Here is a 15,882-nt window from a genome sequence, read left to right as displayed (position 1 = left end):
TCAATAAACTATTAATATATATTAATATTAATATATTGTTTTGTGTGCATCTTGTTGCCAACGACTTCAGGCATGTACCCAGGATTGACCGAGGGGGGAGGGGTGCGCAGTCATAGGTATCTTATGAAAAAAGCCAAGTATTTGAATATTCTTTCATAAGAAATGAGCCACTTTTGGGGCGCCTAGGGGGGGAGGGGGTGCGCGCGCACCCTCTGTGTATGCGCCTGGACTTCTTCTCTTTCTTTCATTAAAACATTTTGAGGATAGTTATAAGATGCGTGGAGTTTTGGGGTTGAAGAGGGCACAGGAGCGGTCCCATAAGGTTGTTCAGGTGAGAGAGTAGAGGGAAGTTTCCATTTAGAAAAATATGTTATGTCCATCAAGGGAGTTAAACACCCTGAACACTGTATTTACCTCCCCCCCCCCCCCTCCTACCCCCGTAGATGGATCCGCTTGTGTCAAGCTAGGGTATTGAAAAGCGATCTAATGGTCAGATGTTGAACTCTTTATTGCTTCAATATATGCATATTTATTATATACTTATGGACATTTCTGAACTTGTGTCTAGCGCTACGCGATCTAGTAAACGCCACAATTAGTAGTTCTTCTACTCAACCCCACCCAACCACTCGCGAAAAACACCACCACTGTGCTAAGTGACAAACATTATCTATGTTAACTATCCTTCTTATTTATTATTATTTTCATGTTGTTTTTTATGGTATATACATGAATGGCTTTTCCAAAAATATAATTCCCACTGGCCGGGCTGAGAATTGCTCGAGGGCGCTAATAAACTAAAAGTTAGTTAGGGGACTCTACCGAGAGTAGAGGGCTGAGAATAACTCGAGGGCGCTAATAAACTAAAGGTTAGTTAGGAAACTCTACCTAGAGTAGAGGGCTTAGAATTGCTCGAGATTACCGAGAGTAGAGGGGTGAGAGGAACTCAACCCTGGAGCCCATTTCACAGCGCGTCCCCTGATAAAGTTCGTGCGTAGGGGAAAATAGAGACAATTGTGAAAATTTAAAATGCAAATAAAAGGCCTAAAAAATTCTTAAATATATTCCTCTTTGACTAGCTGTTGGCCATTCCCTAGCAGTATTTTTGTACTACTAGTTTTGTTGTGCTATAAGAGTGAATTATCAGTGGCTGGGATTCGTACTTTCTAATAGTATGGTATACCTTCCACGCTGAGAACACTAGACCCCTCTGCACGAGTGATAACACCCGTTTTTGTTTCTATCTAACTCCTTGGTACTCAGGTAGAGTGATTTTCGTAAGCCCGTAAAACAAAGAGTAGCAGTCTAAAGTCAAGCCTGCACAAGAAAGAACATTATAGTGTATTAGTGATACCTGAGCTAGAGTATTTTCGACGGGCTTATGAAAACCACTCTTTTATAAACCTTGTTTCTATACACTGCTTTGGTAAGTGCATGATCGGTTAGAACAGTTGCGTTTTCGGGCTTTTTTCTAGATACCGCTTAAGAGCTTCAGTCAGCCAGCACCATTTGGTAACCCTGACAAAGTACTAAGTGTGAGAAAGCTGTTCCGGTATGTTTTATTGGATTGTTTTTAGGTGGTCTTTTTGAGATTCATTCTCATACTCTATATTGGTTTAAAACAACAGAAAAAGTGTGGCTGACAAGATCTCTTTCAAAGCTTAATAATTACAGAAAACCAGACCATCCTCTTTTGACAGTGTATTTAATACCAGGAGTTATCGTCTTATGTTAGATAAAAGCTCTAAAAAGGTACAATATAAATAGATACATGATCGTTAAGTTACCTGAGTAACCTAGCTACGGTGCATAGTGCTGCTACAAAGTTTTTTTTTTTCTTCGTTTCCGAAGAGTCAATGCTCGTGACATAATTAATGGACATAAAAATAAAATATTATTACAAAATGTGGGACTCAAGGGAAAATCCTTACAAAGTCGGGTTGCTCCGTGCGGAAGTGTCTATCTTTTTGTGAAACATACAAAACGAAATCCCTGTAAGTCATAAATTGTAATTTTCCTATAATAAGCCTAGATGCTAGGTACCGTTAGACTGATAAAAGCCAACACAGTCTGTTTTATATTATTTTCCGCGTCTTTAGCACCATATTAACCTAGCATCAGTCCTCCAGATGCGGGCATGGGCTCCTCGTGATTGGAGGTGAATGATGATATAGGTGGATAGCTGACTTGAGAAGGGCGGGAAAGAGCGCAAATTTCTGTTACCTCTGCACAGCGGACAGCGCAATTTCAGGTTGAAAGAAAGTCAGTACATTTACTGTATTTTATGACCTCCATTACGACCACAAGGGCTCACAGTAACCTGGCGCTTGTCATGAACGTTTTGTATCGTCGTTTTGATTGAGCTTGACGAAGGAATCACTTTGTAAAACATCCTCATAAAGTAAGCCCGTGACATTGTACGATGTGACATGCGTTACATTTTATTCCACTTTTCTACTTCTTACGACGCACTTAAAGCAAATGACGTCTATAAACCACATTACCGCGTGCAAATCATGTGTTCTTTTCACATTCTCGCGGAATCCAATTTGAACGAGAAGCCAATTAGACGCACTCCGCCGGGTGCCAATCATACCGTATAATTACCCTAATTAGCATTGTTAGCTAAAATGGATGCAGTCGCATTGATCTACAGGCAACGCACGTCAACCTGGGACCGCCGAACTCTGGGCTCTTGTTAATTACCGAGTTACCACATGGATTTGAAACGGTCGATTCTCTAGTCTCAGCTTTTCTCTCGTAACATTGACAAATGTTTTTAAGTAAGCTGTCGGGCTGAAAGAAATGCCAATGAGTTGGTCATGCGTATCCTTCACTTTCTGAACACGCGAGAGAGTGCATCTCAACCTCTACATACTCAGCCTGACGTATTCTTATAAAAACCCTCCACACAATTCCACAATCTTACCGAAGATCGTCAATAGAATACGCGGGTACCAGTGAATACCGCTGTACTCGATGTCAAAGCACCGCGGGCAGATAGCACCGACGAGTCTAACAGGCGCAAGACTCCAATGCGCGATGCTATCACTGGAAGTTATGGCATAACACGACACAAGAATATCGTCCACAAATAGATTGCCGGCTTGTGTTAGTGGCGCAAAGACACCACGGCTTCTTGTCCGCTCAACGCTTGTCACTCGCCCCGGGGAAAGACTCTTTGTAGACGATCGACCCCCGACGAAGACCAGGTCTCCAACCGTAACATCCTTAGCGAAACAGGCCTCTTTCCGTTTGGACTGTCTGTTGATTTTGTAGATAAGGTGTGAAGCAGTAATTACCAACTCCGTTTGATTTTCCGTCCGGAATTTTAAGAAATCCATAATAAGCTCCGGGCTGCGATGCAAAAACATGATAACTGGACTGTAGATGATTCCTCCTCGGTCATCCACGCTGGCCACCTTGTCCCCGAGTCGTAAATCCACCATAGGCACCTGCTCACCTGTAGCGAGTCTTGCAGTTGACGCGGCAGGAAAGCAGCCAGTGTTCTCCCTGTAATCGTCCTCGTCGTCTGCAAGCGCACAGCATGAAAACAATACACAATTTGCAAAGTCAATAACCTGCTGGGTTATGCATGACCGTTATTTGATTAGTGTCTCATTCAATTAAACTCAGCCGACAACCACATCCGAAACGAACCTAATAAAAATCCTAAAGTTGCTAGACCGCACAAGCTTGTTCGCTACCGTACTAATTTTCTCCTCTGATGCTTGGGGAAAACTCTAACAGAGCTACTAATATCTTAAGTATTCTCTCCGAGCTCTTTTAAGTAGCCGTTTTCTACAGCCGGCGCTTTTCAAGTCACTTCGCCGAGATTTCGATGATGATTAGTTCAGTGCGGGGAGGGTCTTATGCTCTTTGCGCCTCTCGTGTTATCATGATTATCTCGATACTCAATACCTAATTAATAAACTACAAGATATTGACTAGGACAATCAATAAAACTAACAAACCAGTAATTGGCGACAAGTCATACGATGTCTTATTGGTATTATTCCTGAACTTGTTGTTTCTAGAAAAAATCCACTCCTACGCCTTTTATCGAGGCGAGACGGCTAAGATTTTGAAATGATCTATGAATAATCAATATTCCGTCACTGTAAGTCCTATGGAATTTATCATTTTGAATTCACAGCATTTCACGTCATGCTCCGCTAATTGCCCATTACGTCCATATGCGCCTCGTCCCTCGCTGACATCAATAAAGTTCCAATACAGTGCTAGATTCCTGATACTCTTTTCAAGTCTCACCTGATTTCACGGACGCATGGATGTAAGCTTTTGCGCGGTATACCCAGTCAAATCCCGCTCTATACGCGAGCCGTCCTAGCATGGGCAGCTTATCCCTCTTCTCGTCTGACGTGGTGATGTCAAGCGCTCGTCCTGAGAAGTGTAGTGAGTGAGGTCCGTGGTGCCTTTTCTTGCTCGTGCCATCATCATACGCGCGAATAACACGGACCTTCACGTCACCGATCCACTCTTTGCGCACAAGCGAGGACAGAATCTTAAGCTTGCGCTCACACCTCTGTTAAGACACAATGTTCAATGTTGATAGCATCTAGCGGATATAGGGCCAGCGAATGGTTTTTATCACTCGTGAACATGCCTATACTGTGCGAAGGAATCGTGTCATTTGCGAGTAATCCATAAAATAAAAAAGTCGAGCAAGCCAGCACTTAAAAAAGATACGTGTGCATTGTACTTCTTATAAGCACATCGAATTTTAGAGCGACAATTTGGAGGCCCTGCTTATCGATGTACTGCTAGCTTTAATTAGTTATCTGTTATCGTGTGCTGAAGCCTTCCACGTGATCTTAGTGGTTATCTTAGTACATGTCGCCCGTGCTAGAAAACCAATCAGATCATACACTATCAAGGCAACGAGTTAGCGATAGGGTCTAATACATAAAAAAACAGCGGCTTCAGAAAACCTAACCACATTAATACGCTTTTTCTATGGAGGCATGTCAACCTTTCCTTCCTATTCTTATCACGCTGGCTCCGCTCTAAGTCTTTACCTTAGACATGCGTCGATTGTTTCCCGCTTTATCCTCTCGGAACACGATATTGGGATCCGCATTCGTGATGAGCTCCTTATAACCGTTAGATCCCCTCTTAATCTTCCTAGAAGGACCACTCGCTTGCAGTGAAGTTTCGCTCGTGTCAGGAATGTGTTCTCGGATCTTCATTGGAATGGCTCTGTTATCTCTGTCAAAGGCAGCCTTGCCCGGTCCACACGTCCCGGCTCCGTGGATGAGCAGTTGGAAAATAAAAAGAGCGATCCCGCAACTTAACAAGCAAGGGAATTGTTGACCCATGCCTTGTTACGCTCTCAGTAAACTTTCTTGCTTTAGATTTTGTATGGCTACCGTCAGACCTGTGATAGAAATTAAAGTCTCAACGATGCATCAAATTTGCTTAGAACATTTGATCAATGAATGTAAACAAATAATGATAATCTGGATGTTATCGGTTTGGCCTAGAGCTAAATCCTCGCCGCCGCACAAAGAAGAGCGAACTCAAAAGCGCGCGAAGAATACAGACCTAGCGCAACATGGCAAAGCCGGCGCTAATAGTATATCAAACGGACACAAGGCAGACATGATTGTTTACAAATGCGTTGTCATGCCGCGTGAAAACACTTGTCTACCGGTAACACTAGGGTCCCTTGCTCAAGGGCAAGATATCGCCCCCTGTGGCACACGAGCAGGTTGTTCAAGTATTTTAATCGGCACAGAACACGGCTAACGCTCGCCCTGTCACGTTACCAAAAGCCTTGTGACATAACCTGCGCAATACGACGACGGCGAGAAAAACGACATAAACATTCGCTCGCGCCTTGGCGTTTAATTGCAATTAGCATTAATGGTATAAGCAAGATATTATGTTCAGAAACAGAAAAAAAAAACTAGGTATTTCTGAAGTATTTCTATGGAAGTGAGCGTAGCGACAGCACCGTGCAGAAGAGTCCTCAATTGACCTTGAAAGTTAGTCTTCACTTCGCAGAAAATGCGAATAGAAATAGAAAATGGCTGAAACGCATCAGACAGAAGGAATTGCTACTGAATTATAAATTCAATTTCATTGTTTTCTCCCTTAACAGTCGAAGCAACATAAATATCCCGAGCAATAAATATCGACTGACCTACATGAGCACAAAGCGGTTATATACATAGCGTTGAGTTCTTGAAAGTGGCGATAGCATATAGGTATAAATCAAGCCTAACATAGCCTTTTACTACTAAAAGGTAAAAGAGTAATATCTGTTTTATAGTCCTTGTTACTTAGGCTTACTTTACGGTAAAATACTAAGAGACTATAGCTAACCGCATCTGAACAGTGACGTCAGAAAACTGCCTCAGCTCGAAAATTCGCTTTTCAGCAACCTATGACCATCTCTCAGGGTAGCCTTAGTAGAGGCTTGTTAGATTGATCCAACACTGACGAATGAACGTGCGCCGACAACTCTTGAGCGAATGCAGTTAACCAGAACAAAGAAGGAAATCTCATGTACTGTGACTCGATACTAAATTCTATACCAGACTTTCAGTTGCGTACCAGTAAACCATATGATAAATAAAATGAATCGTATTGTTACACGTGCAGAAAATGTGCACTCGCATCGCGAGCTGTCTTCCATATGCACTTGATAGCACTCGTGGTCTTATCTCTGTCGCTTACACATGCACAAAACACAATAAACATTTGCTTACCGTACGTCCCAGCTATTGTAGACATGAACAAGTGAACGCACTGCGCGCCTTGATATAGACTACTCTGTGTGGGCCCTTTCTAGAGTTGACAAAATGCCTGAAAGGGTCATACCTCCCCGGGCTTCGCCCTGATCGGTATCACGATCGCTTGAAAGAATTACTTGCTTGACATGGATCCGAAGCGGAATGTATTCCCACGCACTCTCTGCTACCATTCCTATCTGTGGTTTCGCTCTTTAACGCCTTTTAAGTGGGTCATCCACACTTGTCAGCGAGTCTGATGTGATTGAACACGCACTATTCTGTCCGTTACATGATTCTGGATAGGAGTCACCATTATACTTTTGATACTGTTTATATCATAGAACTTTTTATGTTGAATGAATAACAAAGGATGAATATACGTTCAACAGTACAAGTAGAACAAGACAATAAGGAACAAATGGCGAAGAGTGACGCAACATAGCTAGTCACCCATTTTAGCGGGAAATTAATAGCGCAACACAATACGTATTTGTATACCCCATATAGACATGACGTATTTTATATGGACACTCACAAGCGTAAAAGCACCCTCATGGCCCCTTCACCCATCCCACGTCGGAATGAAAATATGGTCTGAGCTAATTGGCTAACACTCAATGGAATCCAGGTTTATAGCATTTAGTAAATCTATATACTGTATAGATATCACATGAATTCCCCTTTCTGCGTCCATTCAATTTTCCTAAGGCGCACTACTATGTCGCGATGTGTACTAGCGACCTGACCTGTCAAATGTCTCAGCGATGTGCTTCCCATGTAGTAATTACATTATATCATCTCAAACGAGTGTTAAACTGTTTAAATGTCTGGGTTTCCTCGAATGCGCGCGCGCCCAGGGAGTAGATAACCACCGGAAGTCACTCATTCATTATCTCGACACGCAGAAATCTATAATATTAAAACCGTGTGGTCTTTGGTAATTGATCGTGAACAATCGTCAATTCCCGCTACAATGAGTACAAAGATATAGAAGATGCCATGTGAACTCTGACTGTGGGCCTGTGGACCCTTCTACCATCTGATAGCTCCAATGGGTGGTTAGTGGTTTTTATCTGCTCGATATTTTTTCGTCGCAACCAGTTTAGTCACCTCGATTTTTTTCTGTGCCTTCTAGCCAAGGTTTGCTTGTTCGAATATTTTTTCTAGAGACTGGTCGAAGAAACGGTCAGATTTAACGGTCGGTCCCTAAGGAAATACCGAAAAAGAGAGAGGAGAATTTCCGCATTCCTTTTTCAATAATACCATAGCATCACTGTTTATTGAAAACAGCATTACTGACGGGTAGGTGACATTTATGGGCAGAAAACATCTAGAATCCTTTTATGGTCTCTTTATAAGTTTATCGACTATTACTTAATCGGCGGGTGAAGAATGTATACAACACACGAGAAAGACGGACAACATTGCGGATTCAAGCGAAGACATAATTTTCTTGGACCGACCATTTGATAACTGGCTGGAAAATATTAATATTGGGTGAACTTTATACTCGCTCGGCCAATGCTAGGGGTCCTGGGGATAAGTTTCGATTCAGGTTTTTTTTCTCGCTGCCGTCTGTTTATTGACGAGAATTAGCTTTATTTTAGGCTATGTTTCAGGGGACGTTTCTATGTTTCTGGTGAGCGTGAAACTCCAGTACTTGATATATATTTTCGTAGCTGGTTGTGTTGCTCACTTTTTTTTCTGTTAAAATTTTGCAAAGTTTCGTGGTTCTTTATATTTTTGGCCTATTAGAATAATCTTTTGCTCTGCGTCCAGTTTTTTGTTAACCAAAAATTCTTCTTTTTCGTCAATGTTTATTTATTGAAATTTTAGTGTTTTTAGTTATGACATTTTTAAAAATTTCTTTTATTTCGGTATTTACATTTTGTAATTGAGTCTTAGACTAACTGTTTTTTTTGTGTGTGTAATGTAAAGATTCTTTGTAATCTATAGAAGAAATGAGAATAAAATTGTCCATGCTTGCAACATGACGTGTAAATGAGACGCAGCAATGAAGTAAAAGAGTTGAAATCGGCTTAGCTCTATCGTGGTATCTGGTGTAGAAGCATGATTAGGCATTTACAGGTGATTTAGCTTATCACCCGGAAACGTACGCGAGTCAGGAATGCACGGAATTACCTTTCATCGAATCGCGCTATTAAACATCGTTTGTCACACATTAAGATAAGCCGAAAGAAATTCATGTTTGTAAATTACGCGCCAATGCCAGAGGTAGACACTTTCTGAGAGGGGGGGCTAAAGTCTGATGGCTGAAAATTTGCTTTACCCCACCCCCATAAGGTTAAGTTCTAGGGGGGGGGGGGGTGGAGGTTGCGCAGCTAGATGCTGACCCACAGGCCTCATCGGGCGAGGTCTCTACGAAGGCGAAAATTATATATAGAGCGGGTATATAGAGTCAAATGTTCTGGATTAGTAGTATATAAAAGAAGTAGTGAAAGTTTGAAGTAAATATAAACCAGGTGAAGCGCATAAGTAAGACTCAGTTCTAGGTGTGGTGTTCACAGGATAGGTGCACGGACGCATTGATGGCCGTGCACCTATCACCACACTGTTGTCCTTCGTCGTAAATGGTCGCCTAGCGAGCTACAATACTCTTGACAACAAAACTGTAAAGTGGGCTCATGGAAAGAATAAGAATGATTTTTTATACGCCTCAAACGAGCGACCGGTTGTAAAGGACTAGGAACACGCCGAGCCGAGACCAGTTGTAGATGTTTAGCTATAGTACCCCACGCAGCCGTTTAAGGCGTTAAATGTTACCAAGTTCAAAAACGCTGTGTAGGGCTGATCAATTTTCGAATGAACTGGTCAGGATTAATTAGATTCCAAGACCAATGCCTTAAGCCCAAGAAAAATGGCGAAAGCTGAGTTTAAGTTGCAAACCTCTTACTGTTCTTGTGTATGAGCCGAGCAAGAAAAACGTGGACGTGTGTAGGGTGTGCTCCGCCGCCTCTCTCACCTGCATCCGCCGTGAGATATTGAGATCCAGGAACAGATCATTTAGACCTGGATGGCGTGTACTTAAACACCGTCACAATCGCTCTCTGATTCAAATCCCATCCTTTACAGAATGACATTAATGGATTCTGTCTGTGGAATCTCAGCGTGTCCTCGCGCAAATAGGCTCCATGGCGAGCTACCACCGCGTCCGCTTTACAACCCCCTAATTGTGTACCTCTCAAGTCTCGGCGGGGAGTTGTACGAATCACAAATAATCAGTCACTAAGCACATTTACTCGCTACAAATTGGTTTTGAAGGTTTTTTGGTTTTGCTTTGTCACCTTGGCTCATCGTGCGGCGGGATACATGGGATAAATAATAGCGCTTTACCAACCCTCGCGAAACTGTCAAAAGCGATACAAGGGATATGCACATCACTTCATTGTTGTTCTAGTGAAGAACACGCGTGTTTAATGTATTCTAAGCAATCAGGAGATGGTTGAGCACTCCCCGCGGCGATGGGTTAAGCTTTTTCTTTAACTGGTTCATTAGCCCCAGCAAAAATAGTATTTGCGTTGGCGTATGTAGAAAAGAACACTAAGGACCACATGCCTGTTATGTTACTCGGATCTTACGACTTTGTGTATAATTTTTCTGAGGGTGGATGGAATATTTATCTGTACAGCAGTAATCTAAAGGAATAGGAATACGGTAGTTTATGAAACCAAGAGCAAAATACCTATGTTTTCTTTTCGTCTGATTTTGCACACTGAGAAATAAACTAAACGGGTTATTGTGGTATATTATACGCCTCTGTAAACCCTGTATCTGCACTGACGTTTCAAGCATTTACCCCTCGGATTACACGCAGTTTTGTCTACATCGCTAAGTCATATGCACAGTATTGCACGCATAACCATACACGCAGTCTAACACGCGGTCATATGCGCAGTCTAACACGCGGTCATATGCACAGTCTAACACGCGGTCATATGCGCAGTCTAACACGCGGTCATATGCGCAGTCTAACACGAGGTCATATGCGCAGTCCAACACGCGGTCTTACACGCAGCCTTCACGCAATCTTACAAGCAGTCTTACACACAGCCTTACACGCAGCCTTCACGCAATCTTACACGCAGTCTTACACGCAATCTTACACGCAATCTTACACGCAGCCTTCACGCAATCTTACACGCAATCTTACACGCAGTCTTACGCGCAGCCTTACACGCAGCCTTCACGCAATCTTACACGCAGTCGCGCACGCAGTTTCACACGTCTGACACGTAGTCTAGGATTCATATACGCAGTCTCTTTCAAATAGACTAATGCTCAGCTTTATACGCAAGGTTACGCGTCAATTTACACGCAGTTTCGAGCATATCAAAGAATATCATCAGCGAGTTTGCGTTACAGTTTTATGTTTTTGCGTTACAGAAAGCTTGTGTACAAGTACAATCTGCTTGTTTAGCTTATAATAACCGTTCCTAATTAAGGCACTTCGGCGCTTCTTCGTTCTCTATCGAGAGAGAGATAGCTAAGCTGTGATACTGGGAGCTATGCCTTAGCACACGGGTTCTTTCACGTCCCATTTAAATTGTAAATCGTTAGGGCGGTTAGGAGACGGGACCTCGGTTTTGTGTCTCATTCAAAAGACTGGACATCACACACATAAGAAAAACAAGTTCAAAGCCACTTTCAACAAGTAAATCAAATCCAGATCTGCACCGAGAAAATTTTCCGAATTATTATCGTGGATTGCACGCAATTTTTAGGCCGCCCAGGCTCCGTCAGGATTTGTACTTGTGAAAATACTATTAAGTAACGGGATTTCGTCACACCCGCTAAAAACAAAAGTTTGTTATCATGGATTAAGTCGTAGTAATGGAAGACTGCTCGTCCAATAAGTGTTATCGACCGAGAATGTCAGCGCTCGGGCTATCGCGGATCGGTATTTCGAGGTTACTTTCCCACGGTGCTGAAAAGAGTACGAATCTCTCGGATCGCAACTCTCCGTTGGCTAGCGATCATACGACTGATAACTTTCGTGGAAAGGTCGATTTCTTCTCTCGTGGGAAAATGGGTAACGCTACAAAACTCAGCACACATTTGCACAAGTGCTGTCTGCATTTGAGAACTAAAATGGCAGAAAATATTGTGATATAGATTGAAAAAGACACAGCTAAATCGATCAAACTTTCCTTGTTATCATCAAAATAGATTACAGTGGGTCGTAAACAAGTTAACATTTCGGCATTAGGCGACGGATTAAAGGTGCGCAAAGTATCCCTAATGGCCAAGGTCGCAAAAAAAAGAACAGTCTTAAGGTAATGCGTTTAGCCTGATTTTCTGCTTTGAGCCAGATTTAAAAGAAGCAAATGATAGATATTTTCGCGCGTGAGCTTTATTCCATTTATTGGCAAAGTTCGTTGTTATCGTATGGTAGCGTTGTGATGGATGCCAGCTAGTATAACATAGGGTTAAATCTATGCTATTAGGGATTGCGTTCATGTGGTGTGTATTAACCTGGGTGTCGACGGTCCGTTTAAAGTCGATAAAAACAGATTTCCGCAACACACGCGCCTGATATTACAGGGCAATTCAAGTATAAACCGTGCTACGTACGTGATGCAAGCAACGCTTTTTCCAAAATATTGCAATTTATTGCAAAGGCTATCATCCATACTGTCAAATTTTGCTATTTTAATTTGAGAAGGTATTTCTGTCTCAAAAGGGAGATTTTATCTTAATAATTGATTGTGTGCTTATTTTCAATATTTGTCAACTACAAGAACGTAAAACGAGTAGTTACGCAATCATAACAGTTGCTTATAGCGTTGAAATGCGGTCTTTATTTGTTGTTCCTTTATTGCTAGATAATCTCAAAACGATAGTCTCAAAACAGACTTTATAAGATTAAGATTGGACAACTTGTAAAATATTTTCATGTTTTCGTTTTCATTTCCTATAAAGCTACGTTGCCTGAATCAGACCAAAACAACAACGGGGAGTTGCCGTGTTTGCCTGGTGAGCGGAAAGGTTTACTTTGGGTTACAAAAGTCTGCATTTATTCATTGCTACGCTATCAATCACTAAATGCTTGGGCCTCTTATCAATGTTGATCGATTGTTCCAGATAACGCTCGAACTGTTCAGTTACCTAAAACAGATCGAGAGGAATTGCATTTATAAAACAGCTAAAACAACTACAGAAGTACACAAAGCGTCAACTTTGTAATCTAATTGGTAATAATGTCAGTAAGTTATTGCTAATGAAATACAATCAAAATCCAAAGATACCTACACTTGTTTGGAAGTTCTTTTTCTCGCTTTCATCATCTCAAATGGCGTGTTGCAGCAGCTGATAACGCTCAACTTATCTCTGTCTTCAAAGCCGTGAAATTACTCGCACTATACTATGACAAGGATATCAAGTGCGCCGATAAAAATAAAACCTAAACTTTATTACTTCTTATCTCCTCGCTTGTTACTGAAATAGATACAATAGTAATTATTTCCTGAGAGAGATAGTATAGGTTTGCGTTAAAAAATTCAGCCAGCGCCCTTTTACTCAATTTTGTCAGACGAGATCCCGACGGAATACAATACCTGTTTTCCCGCAAATTGCTGATCAAGATATCCTTCAAATTGTCTTATTTCATGTGTAGGATGGCCTACGACAAATAGTTGGTCTAATTGTTTTGGCAAAGCTCGATAATCGACTAGACCGGATACCAGATTATTGGGCAAAGTTTCTAGACAAACGCAGCGAGTTTTCGCTCCATTTAAGGTCGGTTCTCGAACTCGATTCACAACAACGAAGAGACTGGAAGAGAGAGCCCTTGCGGCGTGCCACTGCTACAGCTGTTTGTGTGAATAGCGTTCATTAGCAGTCATAGAGGTGGAATTTTACAAGAAATGACATACTAGTCGTGCCCCAGAAGTCGCGCGAATTAGTGCTAAGAAAATCAACAAGTTGTTTGCGTCGCGCGAATGGTTGTAAAACCGCAGACGGCCTCGAGACTGTGTAGACTTGTCTCATGCCATTCCACGGCGCGGTTCTCTGGAACCTCGTGAAAAATTACACATTCATACAAGGCAAGAGTCAGAGAATATAGCAAAAAGGAGTTAACCTATAAGCGCTTTAGTTTCTTTGATCAGTGTTTAGTTTAAGTACGATTTTTCAAATAGTCAAATGGAAGCTGCTACGTAATCTGCTTAGGCTCTGAGCTGTATTTTTGTTGCATTTGCGGATTTCTTAGTCGAGAAGATTCGTTGCAGTTTGATTTCTTACCTCGTGCGAGTGACTTCGCCATCTTATAAAGTTTATAAACAGTTTTGCTCAATAACACGAACAAAACACGACTCTATGACGAGTTCGCTGCACGCCCTCACGTTGCGCACAGCAAGTCTCCCGCACTGCGGCTAAACCCCGTAACACTTAGCAAAATAACCAGTCGGGAACAACAAGTGTTTCGCGTACGGGAGCGAGTAGAACCCTTGAGATGTCCTATCTCGCAGATCTGCTGCACCCGGTTGATAAAAATGTCAACTTGGACTGATAACGCTTCATAATGTAAACTTTCCAATATCTCCTACCTTGTCTTGCGGAGAAACTCTGAATATGTGCCGTTTGTTCCTCTATGGATGCGAGTACGCTGCTCCCACGGGTATTGTTACTACCATCGCAATTCAAGCGCTCTGAATGTCGCGCCAACTCCTCGGTGCATTTTTGTAAAGAAAGCCACGTCAGATGGTGTGATCACTTGATATGTACCATGCCCGACGGCCAGTCCGATTGGCCTTTGAGACGATGAGAAGCTAACTAAACGCTACAACAAGTCCGTCGCGCGACCAGACATCCAACGATCCTGCCCGCAAACCGAGTGTTTATGCTGAGTAGAAGTCAGCGAGAAGAAAACGCGCTCTTCCGCGCTCTTATCTCCCTATCCACAAGCATCTAAACAGCGGTAATTTCGCTGGGCTAATGGACGTAATCACGCGACGCACTCAACGCCTGTAGCTGGGACCAGCATAAGTCAATGACATCTCAGCCCATCTTATCAGCCTTGCACTCTCTTCCGGTTAATGGTTCAGTTAGCCACGGTACGAGGGCTTTAATATGCCACTAAGCGCACTGTAATGTCGTAATAAGGACGAAGCGCGCGCTTTGGTATGATCCCTCAGGATGCCCGCCGCACCAGCCATCAATACGACTGAGCTCTTCCCTTTAACTAATCAATAATTTCCTTTGTTAATCTCAATAGATACAAGCATTTAATGTCTGAAGACACGTCTCCATGTCTCCGCGTTTAGACTCTAATAAGTCTGCGCCTTGCTTAAGTCTGGAATTGTTTTCAATGCCGCTTTTTAAAATTAACTAATTATGTTTGTTGGGGCAATGTGTTTTGATATGTTCTGATAACAACCTAGTCGGCTGCTCCTTAAGGTTAGAGGAGAAGGTGCTTGCCGTGTGTTTTTTATAGAAGGCAAAATAACACTGTCTTGTAGAACAAAAACAACAATAACATGATCATAATAATCATCATACTCAACTACAACAACAACATCATCACCATTATTACCGCCATCTTCATAATCAGCGTTATTATCAACGACAACATAAAACGCAATCATCATTAAAATATGCAATAACGGTCACAACAACAACTTCAGCAGCAACGACGAGAATATCAACAAAAACAACAACAACGATAACGAGAAGCATCATAATAAACACGAAAACATCGAACAATAAAAGCACCATCATCATCAAAAATAAAAATAACAGCTATAACAATTATACAGCAGCTTCGTCGACGACAGCAACAACAGAAACAACATTACTTCAGCAACAACAACACTACGGCAGCAGCAAACAACATCAACACTACGGCAGCAGCAAACAACATCAACACTACGGCAGCAGAAAACAACATCAACACTAAGGCAGCAGCAAACAACATCAACACTACGGCAGCAGCAATCAACAACATCGGAGAAACGGTACCAACAATAACACCTCACTATCAGGCCCAAGAATGTGCTGGCTTTGACCTTGCGCTGACCTTTGGAAGGCTTCGTATCACGGGTACGGAACTTGTCCAAATTGAATAAATAGACCGAATTAAGCACAGATTTCCAATTGAACCTCTTAC

At 42.2% G+C, this 15,882-nt stretch overlaps 1 protein-coding gene across 5 annotated transcripts; it reads right to left on the bottom strand.

Moving 5' to 3' along the window:
* Window positions 1-490: 490 nt before the first annotated feature.
* LOC5516378 (desert hedgehog protein A) lies at window positions 491-14,705 on the bottom strand. Of its 5 annotated transcripts, none has more exons than XM_001636362.3 (4): window positions 14,324-14,705; window positions 5,040-5,398; window positions 4,273-4,546; window positions 491-3,532 (listed from the first exon to the last, which is right to left on the bottom strand). In XM_001636362.3, the coding sequence occupies exons 2-4, from the start codon at window positions 5,337-5,339 to the stop codon at window positions 2,895-2,897; spliced, it is 1,212 nt and encodes a 403-aa protein (XP_001636412.3). In that variant the 5' UTR covers window positions 5,340-5,398; window positions 14,324-14,705; the 3' UTR covers window positions 491-2,894. The 5 variants fall into 5 exon arrangements, with proteins under 5 accessions (XP_001636412.3, XP_032242001.2, XP_032242000.2 ...); XM_032386110.2 differs by lacking the exon at window positions 14,324-14,705 and adding an exon at window positions 14,019-14,299; XM_032386109.2 differs by lacking the exon at window positions 14,324-14,705 and adding an exon at window positions 9,666-10,208.
* Between the last annotated feature and the right edge of the window lie 1,177 nt (window positions 14,706-15,882).

This window comes from Nematostella vectensis, chromosome 1, assembly GCF_932526225.1.
Source record: "Nematostella vectensis chromosome 1, jaNemVect1.1, whole genome shotgun sequence".
Lineage (NCBI taxonomy): Eukaryota > Metazoa > Cnidaria > Anthozoa > Actiniaria > Edwardsiidae > Nematostella > Nematostella vectensis.
This window is presented reverse-complemented; position numbering and strand designations above follow the sequence as displayed.